The sequence below is a fragment of the Babesia microti genome, chromosome II (assembly GCF_000691945.2).
Source record: "Babesia microti strain RI chromosome II, complete genome".
NCBI classification, from domain to species: domain Eukaryota; phylum Apicomplexa; class Aconoidasida; order Piroplasmida; family Babesiidae; genus Babesia; species Babesia microti.
Window position 1 is genome coordinate 1,284,131 of NC_027206.1, and position 26,184 is coordinate 1,310,314.

At 37.1% G+C, this 26,184-nt stretch overlaps 9 protein-coding genes across 9 annotated transcripts; 6 read left to right on the forward strand and 3 right to left on the reverse strand.

Annotated features, from left to right (window-relative positions):
• Positions 1 to 43: 43 nt before the first annotated feature.
• Positions 44 to 1,752, forward strand: BMR1_02g03700 (histone acetyltransferase 1; the record flags this gene model as incomplete). The annotated part of the gene is made up of 5 exons (XM_021481715.1): positions 44 to 166; positions 187 to 583; positions 739 to 1,312; positions 1,333 to 1,483; positions 1,657 to 1,752. 5 exons carry the CDS (start codon positions 44 to 46, stop codon positions 1,750 to 1,752), a joined length of 1,341 nt encoding a protein of 446 aa, XP_021338323.1.
• BMR1_02g03705 (MCM2/3/5 family) lies at positions 1,878 to 5,405 on the forward strand (the record flags this gene model as incomplete). Its single annotated transcript, XM_021481716.1, has 12 exons — positions 1,878 to 2,480; positions 2,924 to 2,992; positions 3,015 to 3,121; positions 3,145 to 3,206; positions 3,290 to 3,409; positions 3,456 to 3,460; positions 3,482 to 3,564; positions 3,588 to 3,970; positions 4,209 to 4,331; positions 4,353 to 4,651; positions 4,672 to 5,173; positions 5,194 to 5,405. 12 exons carry the CDS (start codon positions 1,878 to 1,880, stop codon positions 5,403 to 5,405), a joined length of 2,568 nt encoding a protein of 855 aa, XP_021338324.1.
• Positions 5,966 to 9,250, forward strand: BMR1_02g03710 (Structural maintenance of chromosomes protein 5; the record flags this gene model as incomplete). The annotated part of the gene is made up of 1 exon (XM_012793047.1): positions 5,966 to 9,250. The coding sequence occupies one exon, from the start codon at positions 5,966 to 5,968 to the stop codon at positions 9,248 to 9,250; it is 3,285 nt and encodes a 1,094-aa protein (XP_012648501.1).
• Positions 9,434 to 11,319, forward strand: BMR1_02g03715 (RAP protein, putative; the record flags this gene model as incomplete). Its single annotated transcript, XM_012793048.1, has 7 exons — positions 9,434 to 9,778; positions 9,799 to 9,956; positions 9,978 to 10,290; positions 10,361 to 10,459; positions 10,482 to 10,723; positions 10,744 to 11,169; positions 11,190 to 11,319. 7 exons carry the CDS (start codon positions 9,434 to 9,436, stop codon positions 11,317 to 11,319), a joined length of 1,713 nt encoding a protein of 570 aa, XP_012648502.1.
• On the forward strand, positions 11,270 to 11,820 carry BMR1_02g03716 (mitochondrial ribosomal protein L37, putative; the record flags this gene model as incomplete). Its single annotated transcript, XM_021481717.1, has 2 exons — positions 11,270 to 11,665; positions 11,686 to 11,820. 2 exons carry the CDS (start codon positions 11,270 to 11,272, stop codon positions 11,818 to 11,820), a joined length of 531 nt encoding a protein of 176 aa, XP_021338325.1.
• BMR1_02g03725 (G1 to S phase transition protein) lies at positions 12,276 to 14,325 on the reverse strand (the record flags this gene model as incomplete). Its single annotated transcript, XM_021481719.1, has 4 exons — positions 12,276 to 12,478; positions 12,502 to 13,423; positions 13,444 to 13,567; positions 13,952 to 14,325. The coding sequence occupies 4 exons, from the start codon at positions 14,323 to 14,325 to the stop codon at positions 12,276 to 12,278; spliced, it is 1,623 nt and encodes a 540-aa protein (XP_021338326.1).
• On the reverse strand, positions 15,012 to 16,374 carry BMR1_02g03730 (F-box and leucine-rich repeat protein GRR1; the record flags this gene model as incomplete). Its single annotated transcript, XM_021481720.1, has 9 exons — positions 15,012 to 15,101; positions 15,124 to 15,233; positions 15,254 to 15,375; positions 15,401 to 15,642; positions 15,663 to 15,851; positions 15,872 to 15,965; positions 15,986 to 16,147; positions 16,170 to 16,278; positions 16,299 to 16,374. The coding sequence occupies 9 exons, from the start codon at positions 16,372 to 16,374 to the stop codon at positions 15,012 to 15,014; spliced, it is 1,194 nt and encodes a 397-aa protein (XP_021338327.1).
• On the reverse strand, positions 16,585 to 20,147 carry BMR1_02g03735 (Protein tyrosine kinase; the record flags this gene model as incomplete). Its single annotated transcript, XM_012793052.1, has 4 exons — positions 16,585 to 16,862; positions 16,883 to 17,069; positions 17,281 to 19,907; positions 19,928 to 20,147. 4 exons carry the CDS (start codon positions 20,145 to 20,147, stop codon positions 16,585 to 16,587), a joined length of 3,312 nt encoding a protein of 1,103 aa, XP_012648506.1.
• On the forward strand, positions 20,802 to 25,873 carry BMR1_02g03740 (E3 ubiquitin-protein ligase UBR1; the record flags this gene model as incomplete). The annotated part of the gene is made up of 6 exons (XM_021481721.1): positions 20,802 to 20,967; positions 20,988 to 21,608; positions 21,718 to 21,898; positions 22,230 to 25,488; positions 25,635 to 25,794; positions 25,815 to 25,873. 6 exons carry the CDS (start codon positions 20,802 to 20,804, stop codon positions 25,871 to 25,873), a joined length of 4,446 nt encoding a protein of 1,481 aa, XP_021338328.1.

Consider the following 26,184-nt stretch of genomic DNA (forward strand, 5'->3'; position numbering starts at 1 on the left):
CTGAAACAGTTACATATCGTTATTAAATCATGAACTCTATTGGATGAGCGTGGAAGGCACAGAATTTGTAAACTTTTACCCCTGCAGCACCTCCTCTGACCTGGACTCCAAGCCCTTTTGTTACAAGCCACTATTTGTACATCACTTTTTCCCCTCTGGATTTAGGGCAAGTACTATTACACATAGTTTGGGAATTATAAACATTTAAATATTCAGCTGTTTTACACAATCGAGTCCTTGTACACTTATTTGGCCGTGTCTGGGGAGTTTAAGGAAAGCACACCGGAAAGGGACATTCCCTGCCACTTACTGGAGCTAGAAAAAGCGTTATTTGTTAACCTTCCATTTCCAGATGGCTTCCTCACTAGAACGCAGTTTATAAAAAAGTTGGATTGCCGCAGCGAATTAAAATTCGCTAGTACTCCTGTGTATGAATCTAGGCTGGAGGATGGTAGGCAGTTTAAGCTCTATTCGGTGAAGCCGGGGAATAAAAAGATTCCAATTGACTTTGATACGGAAAGCCTGGAAAAATCTACGAGGTTTATTGTATCCGGGAGGACTTTCACATTGGGGGAGCAGGAGGGTATGTGTAACTAAATTTTGTATTCCCTACAAGTTGTTATAATTCAACTCAACTCTATTTTACACAAAAGTTTGTTGTGAATGTTTAAAAATGATAAACTGTGATATGCAATTTTAGTTACATAAATTCGACGATCTTTCATCAAATTAACACAGAATTTCAGTCAATTGGAAATAACTCGCCTTTACATGTCCACCGCAGGATGGAGTGGCACTGCCATTGGTTTATTGAATCCATGTCCAATATAAAGTACGACGAGTCTTGGGAGATATTTTTCCCTGTAATATGTCCCTTTAAATCAACAAGCTCCCCCAATACAGAGCGCTCGCCGAATCACTCGGTAGTTTTCGACCCCAAAGCTATAACTGGGAGGGATACATACCACCTGATTGGCCTGGCGACCTGCTATCACTTTTTCACTATAGACCGCACCCGCCTGAGGATCTCACAATTTTTTATTTTCCCACAGTGGCAGAGGAACGGCTTGGGGATTGAAATATTAGAGGCTATATACACTAGGGCGATTGAGGACGATGGGATCAGGGAGATTACTGTGGAAGACCCGTCCCCTTCATTTGCCACTATTAGAGACATCGTGGGTCTGCAGTTGTGTTTGAAAAGGGGGGTGATAACGCATGGCCATTTAAGTCCAGACGGAAATGGACCGGGGACGGTGACTGTGCAGGAGATATCGCGGGTTTGCAAAGAGAACAAGACGCAGGCCGCGAGGTATTTGTCTAATTATGTAGATTATTGGAAATACTTTTATTGGCATCTGTCAAAGCTGGCGATTGCGACAATGATTGTACATTGGAGGCTTATAGTGTCGTTAGGCTGAGGGCTAAGAAGCGTATGAAGGTGGAGAATGAAGAATTGTTGGCTTCAGTTCAAAATTACAAGGTAATATCACTGCCAAATTATTGAAAATTGATTTTCCCCAAATCAATTATTTTAGCACATAAGTCACACCTTTTCCATTCAATGCCGCGGAACAATCTAGTTTCATGTGTGGGCTAGTGCTAGGAGTATAAATTTAATCTATTAGAGAATCTAGTTAAATATTGATAATGTAGGAGCTGTTGGCGGAGATGTGGGAGGAGAGATTCCATGAGTACGTGAGGAGTATCAACAAGGTTAGGAAGTTGTGCGGCGTTGCACTAGATAATTGATCATAACAATTTGGATTATAATTGTAGAATGTTAGAGTTTATGATTTGTACCATGCGTGCGATTCATAATTGCATATTTACTTGTAGGTTGTTAAGGTTATAAGTTATGTTATGCGAGTGCGACAATGCAGCGGAATAAGAAGGTAGATTTGAATGAAGTTTTAAATGTTTTACGGCTTATGAGCGATGAAAATTGCAAGAATTTGCTAAATGCCCCGAATTTGCTCCGAATTCTCCACACACCAGTGACCCATTACGCCAACAAATTGCTACACTTCCTCTCCACTAACTCTCTCTGTATATCTTCACTAATGCGCCGGTACAATCTATCAAAACAAATTGACACTAATATACATGGATATACCAAAGACAACCTCGACAAACAGGGTTTGCCCTTTGATTCACATTTGGAAAGGGTTACTTTTAATGTCACTGATTTGTTTGAATACTCTGCAGAGTTGGCCAATGACATTCTCACGACTTCCCAAGTCTTTATACCCTTAATTGAACAGGTTACGCACATACTTTATGCCATACTTACTAAAACTGCGGAAGATGCGGTTATTTTTAATTTAGGTGCCATAGTTGATGCCATAAAAATCCCAACATTAACTACGAATTTGACTATGGCTCAGGCATTAGTGTTAATGAATGGCACTAAAACCGTGCCAAAGGACTTAAACATCACCAGGCCTTCGGATATATACACTTTATGTCATCACAAGGAGGTATGTTTTTCACATTTTTTAAATAAATGCATTACTCGAATACGAGATATTGATACATGACTTGATTAATAGCGTATAAAATTTGCAATTCAGCAAGGTGATAAATAGAATTTTATCACAAAATATTTGCTATGTATTATTAGCTTGTAATTAATAATTATTAAACCAATAAAAATATTTATTAATAGTACATACTAGTATATAACAAATTATAACAGTTCTTAACAAATTTTATGTGTTTATTAAGTTTAATGAATTGGCGATTGATTTGTAAAGTGATGAAATTATTGTTGATATGTATTCTATCAAAATAAACAAACATTAAATTATTAGTCCACAAATTTAATTAACATCCTTTCTATGCAGTTATAAGAATTATATTATGTCAATTACAACATATTACTCGACTATATGTGTAAGTATTACTATAAATAATAATTAAGGCGTTATACGGCTGCAAATATAAGGGCGACGGAGAGAGGGGAAGTTTTCCGGGCGGTACTGACGAACAGGTTGTGAACACGCCTCACCTAGAGTGGAGAATGGACAGCTGAACTGAATTTGAATGCTTGCCAGTTGGAAATAAAATGTAGATTTGTTGATATCCCTCCCACTTGTAATATTTGGGTAAATTCGATCAGGTAACACTTTATCATTTATTCAGGGAGATTGGTCATTCTATGGTAGGCAGGTTTGTGCTATTTTCTGCTAGAATAATTCGCGCAGGTACGTTTCTATATGTATTTTGAAATTTTAATTAAACTGTACATTTCAATCGTACGTAGAAGAATTATTATCAGCTTACATAGGTGATGTAAAGGTCTTTGAATGTGAAAAAGAGTACATTTGCATCAAATGCAAGTACATTTTTATCGTAAAAGCACTGCCTGAAACATTCAATCTCATGGATATACCCTCATCCTGCCCAAGTAAGTAGAAGTGTTCATGATATCTTTCAACATTATTTTAATACAGAAAATGTATGTCGAGTTGTTATGTAGAGCAGTAACGCCACCTTTTGCGACTCAACAACCTTTGTCCCCCTCAAAACGTACAATAGAAGGGTTGATTATCAAGAACTTCGGTATAGGTCAGTTTGACATTTAGAGTTGACAACCCTTATACAATATGTTCCAACAAAAATGTTTCTCGGTACACAACAGTCGTGCTTACGCATGACCTTATTGGGAAATGGATCCCAGGAGATATAGTTCAGATTGCTGGTTTCGTGAAGAATCGCTGGAGACAGCTTAAAAAGGGGGAAATTTGTCAGGTGGAGCTTTTTGTGGAGGCAAACAATGTGGAATTGGTGAAAAGCAATTTATCAATTATTACAGACAACACTATGCTCAATGTCAATCAATATGAAGAATTTAGGAGGGCATATAATAATGATATGATTGCAAGGAGAAATAAGATTGTTAAATATTTTGCCCCGAACTTAATAGGCATAGATAATGCCAAATTAGCAGTATTACTATCTGTTGTAGGTAGGTATATTGTCGGGTTTTATCACAGAATGGGCCCAACATTATTTAAGGGATGAAATATGATTAGGTTAAACATATTTTCAGCATTTGACAATTTCCAATATTACTTAATAAATTGATACTTTATTTTTGAGAAAAATATTCTCCCACAAAATCGATCCTTAATAATAAATAATACAGTTATATAATGTGCGCTTTAAATCTGCCAATTAAAATTGTCAATATAATTGAAACGTAGGTGGAGTAGACAATGATAAAAAGGAAAGAACTGAAACAAATTCCAAATGGGATAAATACGGCGTTAATGACAAGTCTCAATCCAAAATAATTAAAAAATATCTCAATGAAAATATTTATGATGGTATCTACCTTTTCTATCTAGGAAAACGAACTAATTGCCACATTTTGTTGCTTGGAGATTCGGGAACAGGAAAATCACAACTTTTAAAGGCTGCTCTTGAACTATCCAACAAATCTGTTATGGTCTCAGGAAGCAACTGCACCAGTGCTGGATTGACATGCTCCGTACTACGAGAAGGCTCAGAAACTCTCCTAGCCGCCGGTGCCCTAGTATTGGCTAATGGAGGAATTTGCTGTATTGACGAGTTTTCCCTGATAAAACAACATGATGCGACGGCACTGCATGAGGCAATGGAACAACAGACAATATCTGTTGCTAAGGCATGTAACAGTTGATCTAGGCGGGAGCTACGCTCAGTATCCCGTGCCAATGTACTATAATAGCTTCATCCAATTTTAAGGCAAAAAAGGGCACTTTTCTGGGGAATACATCCGAGAATGGTGATGTTGAGGATTGTATGTTGGATACTGACTTACCTATATCGCTTCTTACTAGGTTTGACCTGGTAATTCTCTTTACCAACGAAAATGATGATGACATGGTGGATTTCCTCCTTTCACTAAATAAAACGAGTGATATTTTGGCAGAAAACACTACAGTTAATGCTGCGCCCTTTTCCTTGGGCTGGGTAAAGGGCTATTTGGAATGGGTAAGGGAGAAGATCAAACCCAAAGTGACAATTGAAGCTAAAAAAGTTTTATTGAATTACTACACAGAGCTAAGGAAATCATGTTATAGTGATAATGATGGTGTAACAATTAGGATCCTAGAGTCCCTATTACGACTTTCACAGGCCCATGCTAGATTGCTGTATAGGGATACAGTTGAGGTGTTTGATGCAGGTATGGAGGATATGACCTAGTGTGTGTTATTTGGATAATGGAAATTGGCCTGCGGGGGTTTAGGGTTAATACTGTGACGCAAGGGTTAAAGATAGTTGGTAGGCGGGGGCTGTTCAGCAACTTTGAACAATTATTCTCTCCATTTCAGGCCAAGGTTTCTAACGGGATAGTATGCAGAGAAATGTACCAGCATTTTGAGCGGATTCTACTGACCCGCTTAAACATTGAATAGACCTTCACACATATTTCGATTTTTTATATACATTTCAATGATTTTTGCACTTATTTTCAAATTGATAGAATTGATTATTACCATATTAATTATATTATTATATCTAGTATTTATTATGATGCCATATATGAAACAGGTAATTATTTAATAATTGATTACTGTAACTGGTCCCATATATTTTGCAATTAAATTAGTATAATACAGTAATTTTTAAATTTTAATTTACACCTATTAGTTAAGATTTAAACAGACACAGTTAATATACCACATTAGACTATCAATAGTAAATACAACTTAGCTGATGGTTAGTGGCTGGGGCATGGTATGTCCATCACCAACACTGGTGGCGTGTGGCCAGTTGTCCATGGCGAGAAAATAAGCATATTTTTGAATTAAGTTGTTGTGTATCCGTGGCACATTCTTTACGGTGCATTTTATCACATTAATACTATAACCTAATAATCCATGTATTTCCCCAATGTTTATTTGTATATTATTTAAAACGAGGCATTGATATAATACTATACGTATTAGCTACTAATTTTGGCACACTTCTAAAAATGCCTTCTGGAGATTCCACTGCATCTGCGATTCCACAACGGGATGATGAATCCCTGGCTGGTACCATACAGCACATTACGTTACAGAACTGGATGGCCTATACAGGTCCAGTTACCTTATATCCATCGTCAGGGTTGAACATAATTGCCGCTTCCAATGGCAGTGGGAAATCTGCTATCGTTTGTGCTATAGCTTTAGGACTTGGCTATTCCCCTGCAGCCGTTTCCAGGGGGGATACCCCCTCCGTCTTTGTTAAAAGGGGGTTTAGCTGGGCTAAATTGGAAATAGGTATTAACAAGAGAGGTGGCTCAACAATGTTGGTAACTAGACGAATTGACGTGGGCAAGGACGGTGATAGCACCAGTACGTGGTTAATAGATGGGGAAAAAGTAACAAATTCCTTCGTGACTGAGACAATTACCAAAATGAATATTCGGTTGGACAATTTGATCTCATTTCTCCCCCAAGAAAATGTTAGCAAGTTTACTTCTATGACACCAAAACAGCTTTTAATAGCTACGCTAAGGGGGATAAAGCCGCTCTTGTTGGATAGACAAAATGACATTGATAAGCTGGACAAAGATGTGGAATCATTTGATAGCAGAATTAAAGCGAACCTCAAGCAATTATCTATGCTAAAAGGCGAGATTGATTTGTTGGAGCGTAAGGAAAGGGAGTATGCTCAGCTTGGTGAAGAAAAGATTAAATTATCAATCCTAAATCACATCCTTTTACTGATGCATGTAGAAGATATTACGAGCAGGATTGATGACAATCGCAAGAAAATAGTGCAGTATGAGTCGGAAATTGCCAATTTGAGACTAAAACTTGAACCATTGAATGTGTTAAAAAACAAAATTTTACAGGCACACCAAAAATATGACGAACAGGCATGTGAAACCGAAAAGGTTATAAACAATATTATCACTCAATTATTTAAACCCAACAGCCTATTTTCATCAAGTATTCACTTTGAAGGATATAACAATGTCTTAACTTTGAAGAATAAACTAGAGGGCGATGAGTTAAAAAAAAAGGAAATACAGCAGAGAATTGACGAGTTGGCAAAGATTGAAAGCGAAAATAAAAAGGAGATTCAACTCTTACGGTCGAAGATTTCTGAATCCGAATGTAAATTTCACCAGCTATCATCTATGTTGGCAGAAAAGAAGGTAGAACTGGATAACTTGATCAAGAAATCTCGCTGCAACAATGACAAATACGGAAGATTTGATAAAAAACAAAATCTGCTAGGGGGGAGAACCAGAAGGATGAAACTAAGCGATAGTGCTTTTCAATTAGATTCGTTTCAACGTATGCAACTAGAGAATTTGTATAAAACCATACATCCAAAGAGCATTGAAAATGTGGATAAGTTTTTGCATGTGCAACATACGCATCCAAATGTATTGGGGCCAATTGCCGCTCTTGTCCAACTTTGCACCCCTCATGCCAGCATTTTGGAGTGTGCAATAAAAAATTACCTTGATGCCTTTGTGGCACCAAATATACTTGATGTTGTTGAAAATATATCATCCAAATATAATATATCGATTGTAACCACTCCCGGTAAAAATATATCACTTTGTCATGTAACAGAGGAAATTCGCGCATGGGGAGTTGAATTGTTCCTACATGAAACGTTTCAGGCACCAGAGCAAGTTAAGCAAACGCTTTCTAACGTGGCCCGCATCAACCAGTCTTTCATCGTAACTGATAGCAGCAAGTTGAATGATTCAAATTTCTCCCAATTCTATGATGTAATGATCAGAGAAATATCTATTCAAGTGGGCAGAAAAGTTAAGGTACTTGAGTTTTTTATGGATGGAATGCGTCGCTTCTACACACAACTTGGCGGTAATTCATTTGTGGACGAACAAACTCCTTATCCAGCAAAACCTAATGTACTAATTCTTCCCGAAGCCACTGATAATTTGAAAATATCAGAACTTAACGGGAATATCGAACTGATCAAAGAAGAATTAAATAATAATAGCTATCGAACGGACAGCATTAAATTGCAACGGTTAGAACTTGCATCCAAGAAAATTGAGAGGGACCTCCCGGGGCTGTTGGCGCGGTTGGAGTCGCTGCGGGTATGCAACCTTAAGGAAGAGGTTCGAGACCTGCTGGACAAAACTAGGCAGTCTGTCCAACAAGACATAGCACAGCACTTGGATAGGCTTACTGCCGCCGCCGATGAGATAGACGAAGTTGTTGCAGGTGTGGGCGCGCTAAAAAAACTGGTGGCAAAAATGAATTACCTGAAAAAGTTGCTCTCTCAACTGGGAAACAGGCTCAACCCCCTAACAGAACGCTTCGAGGCAAACGAGAAGCTTATACAAGATGCAAACAAATTGATTATAGAGCTGGCTTCAAAGAAGGAACAATTTGAAGCCCAGCTGGAGGAGTCAAAGCAAACTCTTAAACGCACACTAGTAAATACCGTGAACATCAAATATAAGGCTGAGAGAAGGGGGGGGGAGGAAGACGCCGTTGCCAGGGCAGCCGAGCGTGTGTTCCTCGGCGAAGATGTGGATGAGGTGGTGTCTGATCTTGTAAACGACTATCACCGTCAATACAGAGAGAAACAGGAGGTTTGTAAGCAGGTACAAATATCACGGGTAAGAATCCAGCATCTTTCTTCCATAATAGATGCCGCGTCTGGCTATGCGCAAATCACCCAAATGATGGATTCGCTCGAGGCCAAACGGTGTCAATTTGCCAGTCTCGAAGAACAGGTTAAAATGGACGAATTAGACAAAATAGAATTAGTGGCAAAGAGGGACGAGTATACGCAGCAGTGGGTTGATGAGGTCAAGGAAATAGTTTCAAAAGTTGACACTCAATTTTCACGTTTGATGGGTCTGGTAAAGGAAGGAGTCATGGGTCAGGCTAGGCTTGTCAACAATGAAAAGGTAGGGGATGCTGAGTTATCAATCCGAGTGAGGTTTTCGGGTGATAAAGACTTATTACCCCTTTCAACTTCCTACCAATCTGGGGGCGAACGTGGCGTTGTGACTATGTTGTACATATTATCGCTACAGCATTACACATTCTCCCCCTTTTACCTACTTGATGAAATTAATCAGGGATTGGATGTGGATTATGAGAGGGCATTGCTGTGTATTATCCAATCTAACCTAAAAAAAAACTCTCAGCTTTTCATAATAACCCCGCATTTGATACCAGGGTTAGATCTGAGCAAGGCTACAATGCACTTCCCGTTCAATGGGCCTTTTGTGACCGATAACAATCAGGGGTGGGCGATAGCAGATTGCTAACCACACTTTCTTTTAAAATTAACTTGTTGGCATTTTAATGAGTTAATTGTACAATAAGCCAGTAGGGCATGTATGCCATATATAATGACGTATAGGTTGCCCTCTACATGTGTAGGGTATAAAGTAGTCGATTTGCAGGTTTAAAGTTCTCCTGCTATAAATTTGTATATAAAAACAGGAGGAATGTACCAAAATCCACGATTCAATGTGTTATCTGCGGTGCAATTTAGAAATCTTGCGGCTAGGCACTTTGCTAAGGCAACCAACAAGCCCATTATCGATTTGACAGACCCAAATGCCAAGGAATTGACAAAAGAAGAATTTCTTGCGTTGTCAAATGTGGAATTGGACGTACAAAAACTGAAGCCACATCAATACAAACAACATGTAACTAAACCCAATGAATCTGACCGTGATAATCGGAACAAAAATAAATACGTTCCTCATTCTGAACTTATAAAGTTCAAAGGGCATATTGTTAAAGATTTGGTGGTGGAAACTGGGCAAAAATTGATGTATCAGGATAGGGTAATCATGATTCTATTTAGGGTGTCTATAAGATGAACAGACAGGAATACTATAGGCATTTTTTCAATAAGAATAGCAAGGATAAAAATTCTTTGGACAAACAACAAGAAAAGTACTATAAATTACTAAAGAATCCACCCAAAATCAAAGAAAAAAGAATTAGACCTTCAAAATACTGGTAATTCGGAATTTAATCTAGGTACAAAAACGATTATACACCCCCCACCAATGATGAAATATCAAAACTTACAGCTAATGAACTAAAGTTTACATTTATGAATCAGTCACGACACTGTCGCTCAGCTGGAGTAATCGACAATAACACCTGGAATTTGCTGCTAGAACGCGTATTAAAACTCTCCAACAAAATTAAATTAAGGAAATTAATGAGATATTTCCAGGCCATTGGAAATGTTCAACTAGATGTGAACTGGCGTGTTAAACAGTTGATAGATATAATTTATAAAAGAAGGGTTGAAATGAAACCCAAACATTATGTCTATTTGTTTCAAGTATGTATTTCACTTTATTATAAAATTTACCGTGAAAAATCTAATCTCTCCTGCTAAAAATCTCATATAGGCGCTTAGTAGACTTAGGTATCAGGGGCTAAATTTACTAGACGATCTACATGAAATGATGCTTTGTTGGTCAATTCTCCGCAACAATTTCCTTATTAAGGCATTTAAAATATCTAACTCAGGCGGCAAACAGTTTGTCTAAATTGGGCGTTGGAAATGAACTATTGGCACAACCACTACAAAAGGTGATAAGTCACAGAATTGTTAGCTTCACAGGCAGTGACTGCATAAAAGTAAAATACATTACATGCTTGGAAATGTTTACGGATGACATGTTGGTGGCATTTCTACACAAATGCGATTACAATCGCACGCTATTTTGCCACTACACAAGGCACTTGGAAATAGTTGAACTGTATTTAAGGTATATCAATTATTATTTAGATTAATGAAACCAAACGTCTATGAACGGTTATCTGAAGCAACAAGAGAATTTCTAAAATCATCACGTGAACATTCTACTATGAAAGATCAAATAGGAAAGGCCAGCTTTGACAGCGATGTCACTAATAATCAAGACATGGAAGGTTATAGCCTTAATGATATTGATAATGTCACAAACGAGGCAGAATCCGCGCCATTAGATTCCGAAAACCCCCGCTCAGCTGATTTTGGACGATCATATCATGAGGATTTTGTAAAAGATGTAGCTAGGATTTTAACCCTTCTAAATATAGAAGCTGTTAAAGGGGTAATAGCCGGGCCCTTTACTCTTGATTTATATAGTTCAGAACGTAATCTGGTAATTGAATGCTGTCCCCCATACCAATTCTATACCCAAACGGGCAGCTATACCACTTGCGCATCATGGTAGCACACGGTTCATTTAGGAGGCACAAATTAATTCGCGCCATGGGATTTCATTTAGTATTAGTACCGTATAAGAAATGGTATTCATTGCCCAGTGACAATGATAAGGGTGCCTTTCTTACCACAATATTGCCCAACCACATCGCATAGCGTATACGCTGCATATAATTTGTTTTATAATCCAAAAAAGCACTTGACTAGTAAATGTGCGTTAGCATTTGATAGCATCATTAACCCTTATTGCTTGCAAATAAGATATATATCAGTATCTAATGTAAGGAGTGCCCCTAAACCCAAAAGGGGAGGCAAGGTTGGATCAAAGGAACAAAGTGACGCTACTAACACAGTTGGAAATGATCATTTGTTCAACATATACCAAAGCATTCCACAAGACCATGAATTACTACCAGATAAGTACTATCCCGATTGGCTATGGAAACTCACCGATATAGACAAGTCATATGGAGAACTAGTTTTAATGTTCATCCATGGAAAGGTAACTAATTTTCAATTTAGGATATCGATAAGGCCACTATTCACGATTATATACGATTTAGGAGGCTGCACAATAAATCCAATATTAGGATAAACAATTTAAGGTTACAGAAAAAGAGGAAGTTGGCCATCAAAACACATTTTTACGACGTATAACAGACATTATTTATTTAATTGTTCCCCTATACTATTTTACATACTTCAAGTATCTCCATTCCCGTTGCCATGTTTATACATTTTTTAAACGCCATTACGTTATAGATTATTACATCTATATTTTAAATGCAAACTTTTGGCTATTTCATTGAAAGATATTTTGTAAGAATAAAACAATGAACTAAATAAACAAATAGATGGAGTCAAGCATTATTAAAATACCTTTTATTTCACTAATTATTCAAATGTAATTACATTAGTGAAAGTGACTTATTTATAGAATTTAAAGTTTTTAAGCCGCCACAAAATAATATTTCTTACATAGTAACCATGAAAGTGAAATTGCATATTTTATTATTACAATCAAATATTAACTAGTTTCAGATAATCTGAAAATATTATTATGTAGTGAAAATGAAATTACATGAGATGAAAATTAAACAGTTATCACAATATTAATCAGTAATGATCTTAGTAATTTTTCCTATGGCCACAGTCTTACCCTCATCTCTGAGTGTAATTCTGGCCATTGGACCACACCTTTCAAAAGTCTCCAAGCACACGGAATTTTTCAGCTTCAATATGGCTGTCACCATTAAATCTTGCTTCACAAACGCAGGATTATCCTTCCTCTTCTTAGTTTTCCTATCAATACTTTCTATATAAGTCTGATTTACTAACCTAACAACGTTAAAAATTCCACTTCCTCAAAAATCGTATGCACATGCAGTATGCAGCTATACCCCGCTGCTATAATTGGCCTATGTGGGTGTAAATCAATGATTGCTAGCTGTGCCATAAATTTGCTGGATACAGGGCATAGGTTAGTTATGTCGCAAATAACGCAGCCCTTGTTTACTTGGTCCTCTTCAATACCTAGCAATCTCAATCTAATGTTTTCCCCGGGCTTTGCATAGGCAAACTCTTCATCCTCAAAATACACATTAGCCACTTTGGCCTTAACCCTATCAGGCATTATTATGCACTGTTGTCCAGACCTAACTGTTCCCAATTCCACCTTGCCTAGACACATAATTCCGTTATCCTTGTAACCATCTATCAATGGTATTCTCAACGGAGCGTCAGCAGATCTTTCAGGGGGTGGAATAGTGTCTAACAATTTCATCAGTGAAGGTTTATCTAATCCATACCAACTGGCATTTGCATTATAATTTTTATAATTTTTGTTTGACACATGTTCTATCAGATTTTGCCCAGTAAGGCCTGATATAGGAACGAAGTGTATGTCCTTGTTTTCATTATAGCCACATTTCTTAAGGTAGGGCTTCAATTTGGTACAAATGCTAGTGTATCTTTCCTCAGACCAATTGCAGGAAGGGTCATCCATTTTGTTGACCGCCACTATCAATTGAGATACGCCTAGTGTTCTGGCTAATAAGGCATGTTCACGTGTCTGACCGCCTCGTTCAAATCCTGTCTCAAATTCACCTTTTCTAGCCGAAATAATTAGGACACCGCAATCTGCCTGAGCGGCACCTCCTATCATATTTGGCACAAAACTTCGGTGCCCAGGCGCATCTAAAATGGTAAATCTGCGATTTGGAGTCTCAATAGTGGCTCGACCCACTTCCACCGTTTTACCCTGAATTATACGTAACATGCCTTTGCCCTTTCCTCTTCATTTGTGTCCATTATGAACGCCAAAAACCAACTATCTCTTCCCTTTTCAATTGCTTCCTTTTCGTATTTTTCGATTGTCCTTTCATCTACATACCCTGATTGGTAACTATGTTAAAACAAAGAGTTAAAATGTGCAGTAAGAAGCATTAAAAAAATTTTAACTTCCAAGTTTTAGGACAAAAAATCAGAACATTTAGGTATATTAGCATTTAATAGGAATTTGTATAATCATTTAGATAATTTATGGTATGGACATAACAAATTTTAGTATGCCTATTATAATATTGAATATGTACATTTTATTTTTATTGTAGTATAAGTGGGAAAATTATTGTGTAAATTATTTTATATTTAAATAAGAACAATATTTATAGAAAAATGATGAAATTATTAGTGAGGAAAAAATAGTCTAGTGGGTCAGTCAATCACTTTTTCCTTAAAATTTTGATCAATTTTGGAAAAATATAATTGATATGATGAAAATACTTACAGAATATTTCCACAAGTAGTGCTTTTCCCCGCATCAATATGTCCAATGAATACAATGTTCAAATGAATCCTAGGATCTGGATCAGGAGGAACGTTTTTCCTATAATCTCCTCCATCGATTTTTTTTACTAATTCATTCCCATTAGATTTATTAATTGGGCTGGGACTTTTTCTTTCATTTTGTCTCGAAGCTTCGCCTAGTCCAACTTCCACAGGCTCATCATCCCATTTAGAGATCTGTTGATTAATTATTAATTTTTGAGTCTCTTCACTCAGTTCATCTACTTCAGTTGAATTTTTTTTTGAGTAACCAGTAAAGTTATTTGGCACAAAATCAATTGCATTTGGGTTGAACTTGAAGGAGCTAGATTCCATTCCCCACTACAAGTGATCCTACCATGTTCTGTTAAACATTTATAATGGGTAAATTTTTATTATTCATCTTTCCCTTTCTTTTTTAAACGTCATATCATAGATTTTTCACTAGTATATATCTATTAGTCATTTATTCTATTTTGCATAATGCATGCAAATGTTATTTATTATTTATTTAGCGATTAACTAAACATGTATTATCATTTTGAACTCATAATACTGAGTTTACAGTGTAATTTCTAATTAATTTACAGATTCCAGATCATTTCCATTTGATTAGAATTATTTGTTTATTTATTAGCTAATGGATCCACGACTAAACAATTAAATTGTATAATCAAATTAAATGCTTTTACTATTTAAATCATATATAGCATTAACATATGTGTAAAATTTTAAAATGTTAATATCCGTAGATAATTAATATAACATATTAGTCATTTCAATTATAAAATAACAATCCCGATGAAATAATAACATTATTGTATAATTTAATCATATTCACAAATAGACATTCATAACATATGATCAAATCAATTTAATGTAAATTTCCTATTAATAATATATAATAAAACCTCCAATCGCACCATAGATTATAGAATGTACCTAGTAATATAATATATATCGATAATTTAATATAAAGGGTGAAGATTAGATAACAATTAATATACAAATAAACACCAAACTTAAAAGTTATATCGCTTTCGCTTGACGCCCATCTTAGAACGAGCTTTAAAATCCTTCTTAAAGTCGATAGCCCATGCGATACTTATCTCCTACATAAAGGCAAATTTATACGTTGTGATTGTATAATTTAACAGATTCCGCCCCCGCCTTGGCTAACAACATCTTAACATTGGCCATGTCTAGTGAGCACTGAAAAATTCCAAACTGGCTGAAGATCTTACCTAAGTCATGCATATGATACCAGATTTAACAACTGAATTGGAGATAAATGATTCTGTCAACTTCCAGCAATGCGATACATCAATTATGGACAGGTTTGGCAAACTTATAATTATTTTTCTCAAACAAATATTATCAAACCCGCTAAATTATGAAAGAAGTGACCTACCTACACTTGGAAAATTTTAAACGGGCCAAATTTGTGGCTTGTGTTAGGACATCTATAATTTTATAATCTACTGGAGATCCAGATATATCTAATGATTCTAACAATGGCATATTTTTGATTATATCATACATTACACAGCAATCTATGTCCAATCCAGGTATGATTAGATGCTTCAAATTCTTCAAATTTGCCAAACTAATTATTGTATTATTGATACACAAACCCGTTAAATCTAGGTATTCCTAAATCAGTGTAAATATACCAAATCACTCAGATATGGGCGGCCCAAAGCCGAAATATCAGTGATAAATTTACAACCAACAAGATCCAACCTTTTCAATTGTATTTTACTAGTGCATCTGGTTACATCCGAAGAACTAATTTTTGGAAATAATCTCTCCAAAGTGTCATTTGTATGTAATGACTTGACACAACTGCCCAAGCAGAGTGTCTAAATCACAACTGACATACTTGCAAATTGGGAAAGCAAAAAATGCTAAATACAGCTTCACAGTTCAGTCGGTAACAATTGAATATATCAATTCCAACCACATTATTGCAAAGTCTATGTAAAAACATCAATACTTCTCAAGTAGAGAAACCACTGCATTAGAAGTGATTTTTGCACAGTTACGAAGGGATAGATATTGGATCATTCTAAACTGCCCAGATTGCAATAGCTTAGATATGTGTAAATTAGACCACTCATTCCATCCCCCAACTAGTAAACATCTGACTCTATTAGACCTAGTTTAGCCACCACCTTTACCCAAAAATTGCAACTTCTACACAATAACTTGACAGTTCCATTCGGTTGAGCTTGCTTAAATCCAAAATTTGCCTACATCTCCTTAGCAACCGTGCAAATCTCTTACACACTGATTTAAATTATAACTACCTAGGAAACCATCAGGGTAACTGTAATTCAGGATAGTGTATAAAACATCGTCCGGAAGAAACTCCAAAGTATACATCGATCAACGTTGATATTGACATCAATAACCCATCACAGACCAATGTGTTGTGGTGTACACCAGACAGACAAATTATGGTCAGGGCACCATGATAATTGTATAAACCATTTTAAAAATATCAAAAATTGAAGTAAATAAAATATATTAAATAAACCATATAGGCAATCCTCCATACGATAAAATTAAAATGTTACATATACAGTGTGTTAACTATGTACTGAGAGCAGATTCGTCCCCAGATGTGCTATTGTCCGTCTTAACAACGATATTCTGGTCTTCAGCATTTATAGCTATGGCCCCTTCGGGTTCCTTCACCGTGTCTAACGTCATTCCCAGCTTCTCCTTCAGCTGCTTATCCCCCTTTAAACTACCCATGTTGGAATCTTTAGAGGTATTTTTGATCATATTAGCCACGTCTTGTATCACAAAAGTGCTGTCGTTAGAGTTATCCAGAGATCGCAATAGCGACGATGCTGTATCGTTGGAATCTGCATAAACTATCGTGTACCTTCGTTCGTCCTGGGTAAAGGAGTTTCTTGTATTACCGCTGTGGGATTCTTAACCCATATATGGTCCAGTGCTTCGGTTACGCTGATTCTGTTCTCAGGACTGGGTTGAAGGAGCTTGGCTATCAGATCTTTGGCAGAGGAGGAGATCTGGTCCCATACAGACCCCTCGAATGATACCTGCAGGTTCTGTGTTAAAGAAGTGAACAAATAAACTGATAAAAATCAATTTTAAAAGGGAATTAAAATTTACATTGCTTTATTGGTGATGAAATTTACACATTTGCATGCACTAACACTAACTACATAATATTTGAACCCTCGAAGAACATATGAAATACTTTATTCATCAACTGCATGTCACTACTACGGAAGGTGCCCCCAAAAAGCACGTTCTTACCTCAGGCTTAGTCGTGCTTCTGTGGTTAATAGAAAATGGCAGACGGCCCCTTATCAGCAAATACATCACCACGCCAATTGACCACGAATCTACCTTGTGATTGTACCCCTCCAAAGTCAACACCTCCGGGGCAACATATGCCAATGTACCGCAGGGCTGGGTTAGCTTCTCGCTAGGTCCACATAGGGTTGATAACCCAAAGTCCGTCAGCTTAATGGTGGCCTCGGGTGTTTTATCCGTAAGCAGTATGTTTTCAGGCTTGATATCACGGTGAACAATACCACACTTGTGCAGGTATGACACCGTTTCTAACAGCTGTATTACGATCTTGTGCGTATGCATTTCTGTGAGTCGCTGCCCGGAATAGAGAAAATTGTAAAGCTCCCCCCCCCTCACCAATTCCATTATAATATACAACGAGTCCTTGGTGTCAATTATATCCTTCAAAAATATGACGTTACGATGCCTTAATAGTCTTAGAATAGCCATTTCACACCTCAAGAGCTCTCGCTCTTGGGCTGTAATGAGGCGCTTGTCTATTATCTTAATCGCATATTCCATGTCAGTCTGCTTATGTACCCCCCGATAAACTACCGAAAATTTACCGTGGCCTAGCTGCTCACACATTTGGTACATCTCAGTCAGACTCTGCTGCTTCATAGCTAAAGTCAGTGAGTCTATCCACATTTGCATTTTCTCTTTGCTGTTAGCGTAAAGGTCCCTCCGGGAGTATTTCTTACCCTTATGACAAATAGAAAACCCGTATTTACCTTCATAAATCGTACCATTTCGCTCAGAAACATTATCCAAATAACAACCCTCGAGAAATATACAGCCTCGGGGCTTTGACGAATACCTGTCTGCGTAATAGTATAAAATATTGTCTACCAGTACATAGTAGCGTGCCTTCCACTGGTGAAGGTGCTTGCCAATTTTATATAATATCCCTGACATAATCGGCCTTTTAAAGCCAGAGCTTGTAGGTCCAGAGTTGGGCGTAGAACCAGATACATTTGTTCCACCAATATTTGAGACTGTTATAGTGCCAGAGTCCAGCGCGTTCTCCACAGTGGATATCACGCTCTGCATACTACCCCCAAAACTGTCCCTAGTCCCACGACTCATTTGAGATGGCTGCGAATCAGAGCTGTTAGCATCAATTAGATTCACTGATGCAGTTAAATCCAAATTATCAATAGGAATGCGCCTTGCCGATTTGTTGGATACAGGGGACTGTAAATTAATTATGTGGAGGGCCTGATCAAATTGCCAGGCGCAAATCCAGCAGCTAGTATATGCCGGGTCACAGCGTAACAAACAAGTCTCGCATTCGATATAAATTTGCGTTGGATAGATTACCAAGTGCAATGAACGATAGCGTGAATGACATTTGAAGCATAAAAGATAGGGCGTTTTGCACGATGGACAGGAAAGTAAATCTGCGTCACGGTGAAATGCGTCAAAATTATTCAGGCAAATTGGAGAATTTTTCCTAGTGTAACGGGTATGAATCTCAACTTTCTTGTTCATGGTTGTTTTCATATGTTCTACGATCTCCTCGCTCACAACCCTTTTGCTCCGATCTATGGCATTAAGCCCATAACTTTGCTTAATGTCAATGGTGAACAAGTTTTTTATTTTGTTATAATCCTCGAGGGTCAGTTGACAATCTCCTTTGTTACTCGGAGAACCATCAATCGCTGTTTCGTCTTGGGCTTCGTTGCTTGGGGTCATTGACTGTACTTTGAATACAGGAGACATCCTATTGGACAGGTGAAATGCATTGCCCTGTAGCCCCCAAACTTCTTCATGCAGACACTCTGAAAACATGTGAATTATGTACTCGTTCTTCTCAAGCCATGCCTTGAATTCTAACAAATTTAGGGAGTTGTTCTCCGAAAATTCACAACCCTCGAGCAGCTTTTCCACTAAATCATCCATATCCATGGGAGTGCCCTCTTCCATATCAGTATCTGGCCCTGTACGGGACATACCGGAAATCGAAGAATCCTTGCAACAAGAACCTTGGGGCAATGAATAATCATACTCCCCTTGTTTGAAGTGCAGAGCCATTAAGCTATCATAAATTTTGCTATGAGTCCCCACCCTTGAAGTAGTTATATCGTCTGGTCGAGTGACAACTTTTGGCGATTGCAGTTCAATATGTGGAATGGAAGGATCATCATGTGGAAGATACTGTCGATTTTCATCTATGTATTCATCATTGTAGCTCTCAGATTCTGAAGAAAGAGTATAAGAAGAATCAGTATCAGAGGGTATGTTATCCAAATATGAAAATGTGGGAAATACTGACTGAAAGCTGGATGGTCCCAGTCTATAACCAGCACTGGGACTATTGTTATTGATATCATTAAAGTAATCATCAGAGACATAATCCGCATCCGATAAATCATTGGGGCATATGTAGTTGTACTTTGGTTGCGACTGTATGTAATTATCTAAATTGGGCAAGTTTGACAACATTGCTACAATCTCTGACTTTTGGATCAATCCATCTTCATTTAGGTCAAATACTTGATACAGAACAGCTATTTTATCGGCTTTGGTACCACGGCAACATATAGAAATAGAGAGTAAAAAATCGTCAAAGTCTACATGGCCCGTACCTAAATCAAAGTTATGATACCTTTTATGTCGAACTTTCTGAACAATCTTTCCCCCCAAAGCCCAGGAAGTGTAAAATACTGCAGGAAGGTCTCCTTATCAATACCATCAACGTTTGATCTGCTGGCCAGCTCCTTGTATATCTTCTGGAGCATCTTGATCTCCTCATAATCAAACTTTTTCATCTGCGATTTGAAGTAATTTTTGGAGATCTTCCCATCCTTGCCCATTATGCCACCCATATTTGTCAACTATGGTTTAAACAATAGAACAAATTCGCCCGTCTATCAACGGGATTGCTGGAACGAAGCAAGATACGTATATTTACGCAATAAAAACCCAATAGTGCTCTGTGGATCCACCAGCAATTACTACTGTGGTACAATTGCGATGGTTTTTTGTTATTATTCGCTGTAAACAACCTATGGCCAATTAGTTATTTGTGCGAAAATATGTAGTGTTTGCTGGAAAATAAAAATAGTTAATGGTAGGTGTTGGAAATTCGTGACGGACAGAGAATCTTCTTTATGTTTTATTGTATTTAATTGATCAAAATTGTTAGTTAAAATCAATTAATTTATAATTATCCTTTGGTGCACGCTATTTAACAGCTATGACACAATTGCCGCTATTGGAACAAAAATAACAAAATATTTAAATTGTCAAATGTGAATTTTTAGTGATAGAAAACATTTTCACATAAGCTAAGATTTTGTATGACAATACATTTCACATGACATCTTCGTGTCATTCAATGAACAACAGTATACACCATGTAATTTACCATTGCACAATGTAGGGACAACCCACATGTTGTCTAACCACCAGTACATAAATAGTTGATTTTAGGTGGTAATTATGTGCTAATAGTGCAGGAAATTGTAAAAAATTCCGCAATGTATTGGAATGAACGCTTTGATTTGGATGATCTGTGTGTCCAGTTTCCTCTAGACACTCTTAGTAGGAATAACGTCAAAAACGACATTCTCCTTCTTTTCAAAAAATATTTGAGTAACTCAGAAAGACCTGATGATATTTTTAACAGACTCCAATTGTCTCAAGGTACAAAAATTTCAATTCAGGTTCGATAGGGGTATGCCGTGTCATTTGGCCTAATGAAACAGTATTGTTCAAGTGTAACGACTGTCAGTATGATAGCACTTGTGCTATATGTATTAATTGTTTCCTAAACTCATCCCACATGGGCCATTCATGGAGCATGTCAAAGTCGTATGGTGGCTGTTGTGATTGTGGAGATTCCAGTTCCTGGAAGCTTTCAGGATCCTGCCATAGGCATCAGGGTGTAACCCATAGGCAGGATGGGCCAAGATCTCTAGTCTCTTTCACCTACAAATTCTACACCAGATCGCTTGGCCTTATTGCAGACATAATAGCATTTATTGACAGGCATCTACTGACAGTCTCTTCGGCACAACACAAATTCTCTGCCATATTGCTAGATATTCTTAAGGAATTTGCCAATTTATTACATGGGCTGAGATGGATAATCAGCAATAACATTTCATATAAGATACTGTGCCGATGGATCAAGAGGCACAAGGACTTGGACTTATCGCTACAAAAGTCATTTGGGCTTTTTTATCTTGCAATGTTCGCGTCTCCGAAGTTTAAGATTAAGTTTTCCAAGATATTTGCTAGGAACTACATTTCCATAATTACGCCTTTTCCAAATCTTTTATATGGTATGATTATACATTGTTGCACAATAATTCCCAGCCGATTAGGGCATATGCTTCTATGATTGTCAAATTACACTCATTATTTGTGCAATTTTTACAATTTATAATGTAGACAACATAATTTTCAGCATGACCGAATTATCAGTACAATTGTTTACGGTTCCTGAAATTGCAATTTCACTTTCAAAAACTGGATTTCTTTACACCTGCTTACAGCACCTGAAGAAGCTGTTCAAAATTTTGACCTTCTCATCTATTACTCATAGTGAATTTATTGCTAACGGGTTTCTGCAGTAAGTTGACAAATGAATATTTGGTTAGAGCGTGTTAATCGTACCTGTAGAGCTATTTACATATCTTACCTGTACATACTTTTACTAAACCTCCCAGATGTAATATATATGCTACGTAATGTTACTAACCCCACTGGCATTTTTTAAAATAAATTTAATGATTTCATATGTTCCTCAATCGTTCAATATGTATAGTTTGTTGTAGTTGGTGTATGAATGTGATCACTTCCAGCTGATAATTTTTTTTGAAAAAATTACGCCGTCAACTATTCATTTTTTGCAAAGCCTCAACCCCCATCCCTTAGTCCTCATATCACATTATTTAACGTAGTGAGTGTATTCAGATATGCGCTGATCTGTCGTTCCTCCTCAATCACAAGGAAGTGTCCAGGCTTGTAATCGAAGATTCCGAATTGCATTGTGAACTGTTTAACATGCTTTCAAGTTATAACTATGTAAATTCTCAAGTCTTACAGGTGGAGCGACACATTGACATTCAAAACACTCTATATCCCCTCACATTCATAATAGAAGACAGGATTGTAAACGCCATACGGCCCCTGTGGCTCAACTTTAATATGTCTAAGGATGAATTCTCCCCATCCACTCTCTGGAAAGTCTATGAGAACTACTTCAAGAGCCTTGTAGCGGATATGGAAATTTCAAAGGGCCTACAAAGCAAGGGTACAGATGATGATATTTACCTATGCCGTACATTTCATATACCGCTGATGCGCTTGCTGCCAAACATAATTCATATGGACAAAATAAAATCACTTTTGAAAGTTCAATCCAGCTATACAGACGCTGGATATAATAATGAAAATGATAAATTCTTGGATTTGATCCATAAATCCATGCTCCATGTTTTGGACCAGTGCATTAGATGCCACCTGTTTTACTTGGAAATAAAAGGAGAGATTTGGGTAAGAAATGGCGATTCTATGTTTGGGCAGAATGAAAAGTACAAGAATATGGGATTTCTTGACCGTGATGTAGCGGTGATGCAGATGGCTGCGCTTATAATCAATTTGTTGCCAAAACAATACACAAATTACAATTTTTTACAAATTTTGGCGGCCAATTGTTTTCCTTATATCGAAAAATATGACAATATCAGCGACTTTTCTGCTAAGCTTACTTTAGAACAACAATTTACCCATGCATTTGATCGCCATTACTACAAATACCTAGAATGTTCGTTTAAATGGTTTTTTATCATTTTGTGCAGATATTTATCCAATGTGGTCCAACTAATATCTTACAATTGGGACTTTAGTTCCCCTTTGATTGACGTTACATATAATACCCAGTCTAAATTAATCCCTGTCGCCATCGATACAGACATTAATTATGTAAAATACTCATTGTTCAAGATAGATCTGATCCATTACATCCACTTTAATTCGACCAAAATAACAGATTTGGTCAAGTACGCTGAACGCAGGTGGCCTAATGGGGATTTGTTCAAGGCACTGGAGCAAATCGGTACTATTAGGCGTTACGGAAACGGCAGCGCAGACGTTACGTTGAAATCCAAATATTTGTGTCTTATCGATATATACTGGCCTGGTGATTTCACTATTTTTGATGAAAATGCAGCTACCAATAACACAAACTCACATAATGCTGATGTTATCAACGTATTTCCTCAAAGCTATACCCTATTGCATAATGAAGTTAAACATTCAATTTACCCCGATTTGGCACAACTATTACAATCGTTAAACACGCTGCGTAGAAGATTCACGCTGCCGAATTGTCAAATGCAGATTATTGCTAGGGAGATATCCAAAATTGATCCCTTAAACACTAGTTTGGATAGACTGATTAACACTTTTGACATTGCATCAGTTGATACAAAAACAAAAGATTCCTTTGATAGTACTATGAATTCACCAAAAAGATCAGTTCAAACCGAGGCTCTGTCAAATTTAAAGAGAAAACAGCTCAGTTTTTTGGCCACACTGAATGAGTCGGATGAAAGTGATCTAGATGATGAGATAAGTGCTTATTGTATCCTTTGTCATTCTTCGGGGAAGTTAATATTATTGTGCTACCAATTGCCTATGTCAAAACTATGCAAACATCCCACCCTCAATAACTTTTACCCTCTCTTCAGGTGCATAGAGACTTGCGGTCACGTTATACACCAAAAGTGCTTAGAAACATACGTTGCAAATAGGCGATATTCCGACAAGAAAACCTTCCCCTGTCCCCTATGTAAGTTGCAGGTCAATCTAACCATACCTTACATACACGAATCAAGTAACATGAGTGATGAGGATTATGCCGATACACGAGATGTTTTAAAAGTTACGTACGTAAGCAATGCATTTGTAGCTTCTTATTGGGAGTTGTTAGTAACAACTTCGTTCAAGCGGAATTTGTTGATATCCAACCACGCAACGATGCTTTGTCAGCTAATGAAGCACCAATACAAGGGCACTATTAAATCTGTTCCCACATCTAACAATGAAAATTGTGGCATGGATTGCGGTTTGTGGAAGGTAAATCCAATAGCAAACCTGATTCAATTTATTTTCACTGGAAAACCATCGAAGGATAGTATACTGGCGCACATACGTAAGTTGTCTTACATTGTCATCGTTCAGTTACTGTTGGATGATTACATTACTCATCAAAGAGCTCAATGCGAAATAGAGTCAGAAACATCACTAGAAGGGGGTGACAGATATTTTAGGCTGAAAAGATACTTCAAAAATATCTTATCCCTCAGGAAAAAGATATGCACCAATCAAGATAATGTCACCGATAGTTTCAGTGCAGTAGATAAAAATTTTGGTTTCAAAATTGTCAAAATGGTCGTATACATTGTGAAAATCAACCTCATAGGGACACAAAGGAATAGGAAGGAAGAACTTTCAGCTAATTTTGGGTTGACTTTCGACCTTATATCCAGCGATGTAAAAGTTGAAATGTATAAATCTAATCAGGAAATAGCAGAATCTCGAATTAACACAGATTTTTTTTTGCCTACTTTGCATAAACTTTTGGAATTAACCAACGAACCAAATTGCGACATCATATCAATACTTTGTGAGCTGTATACCAGCCATGGGAATAAATTGTTATCCAAATTATGCGATTTCATTTCGGTGTGTTTGTGGTCACTACACTGTATTTTTGCATACAAACCGCAAGTGATTAAAAAATTTTCCCACGAACATTTGATTGGTAATCAATTAGACAGGTTTACTTTGCTTTGGAATTTTGTGGCTGATGATAAGTCGCGTATAGACGATTTTAGGGACATTGTGATGAAAGCTATCAACCATATCACTGACGTTACTAGCGAAAGATACAGACCAAAATTTTCACTGAAGATGTTTAAATTAGCTAGGAATTCAGAAATCATCCCCCGCGACTACATGAAATTACTGCGAAATACGATGAACATAAAGTGCCTACTATGTAACAACAAACCATTGTCTCCTGCCGTATGCCTGTTTTGTTGCAGATGGATTTGTTTGTATTGCAAGGAGGGGGATAAATACATGGGGGCTTTTGACCACGCCTCCAGATGCAGTTTTGGCTGTGGATGCTTATTCCTAGTCCATCAACGCAAGGTAGGTTGTCTATAGAATTATTAGTTTTTATAATATTTGAACAAATGGGTGGATATTGGCATTGAATATACATTTGTTGCGTATATGCTGTTATGGTGGGGATTCTAACATTTGGATTTGAATTATGTGAATCCTCGCTAATTTAGGTTCTATATGTCTGCAGCTACACCAAAAGACATGCCTATGTAGATTCAATTTACAATGGACCATTTGGAACTTTTAGGGAAAATTTCACCAGTAATTCTCCATTAGAACTCTCTAGATCTCGGTTGGTAACCATCGCAAATGATCTCTTCTTCAACAGACGTAAGTGTAGGCGTATTTAGGCTCAATAAAGTGGCAACGGACGAGGTCGAACTTGTTGAACGAGGAGGGCGAAGACTGATTAATTTACCTACGGATGCATTTTTGTAATTTCCAGTTTAAATTTGCAGAGCTGTGGTAACAATTCACTAATTATTTTTTGCGCGGATCAGTGTAATATGTTAGCGTATGATTACATTAAATGGGAATGTACATTGCCAATTAATCCACTACTCGCCCAGTCCGTTGTGTGTGTTACGTGTATAACTAATATGTATTTGACTTTACAACACATCAATGATAGTTATTGCACGTAGAAAAGGTATCTATCACTGAAAAATTAAAATCCGTGTAGATGATTTTAATCTCCAGTTGAGGCCTATAATATAAGAG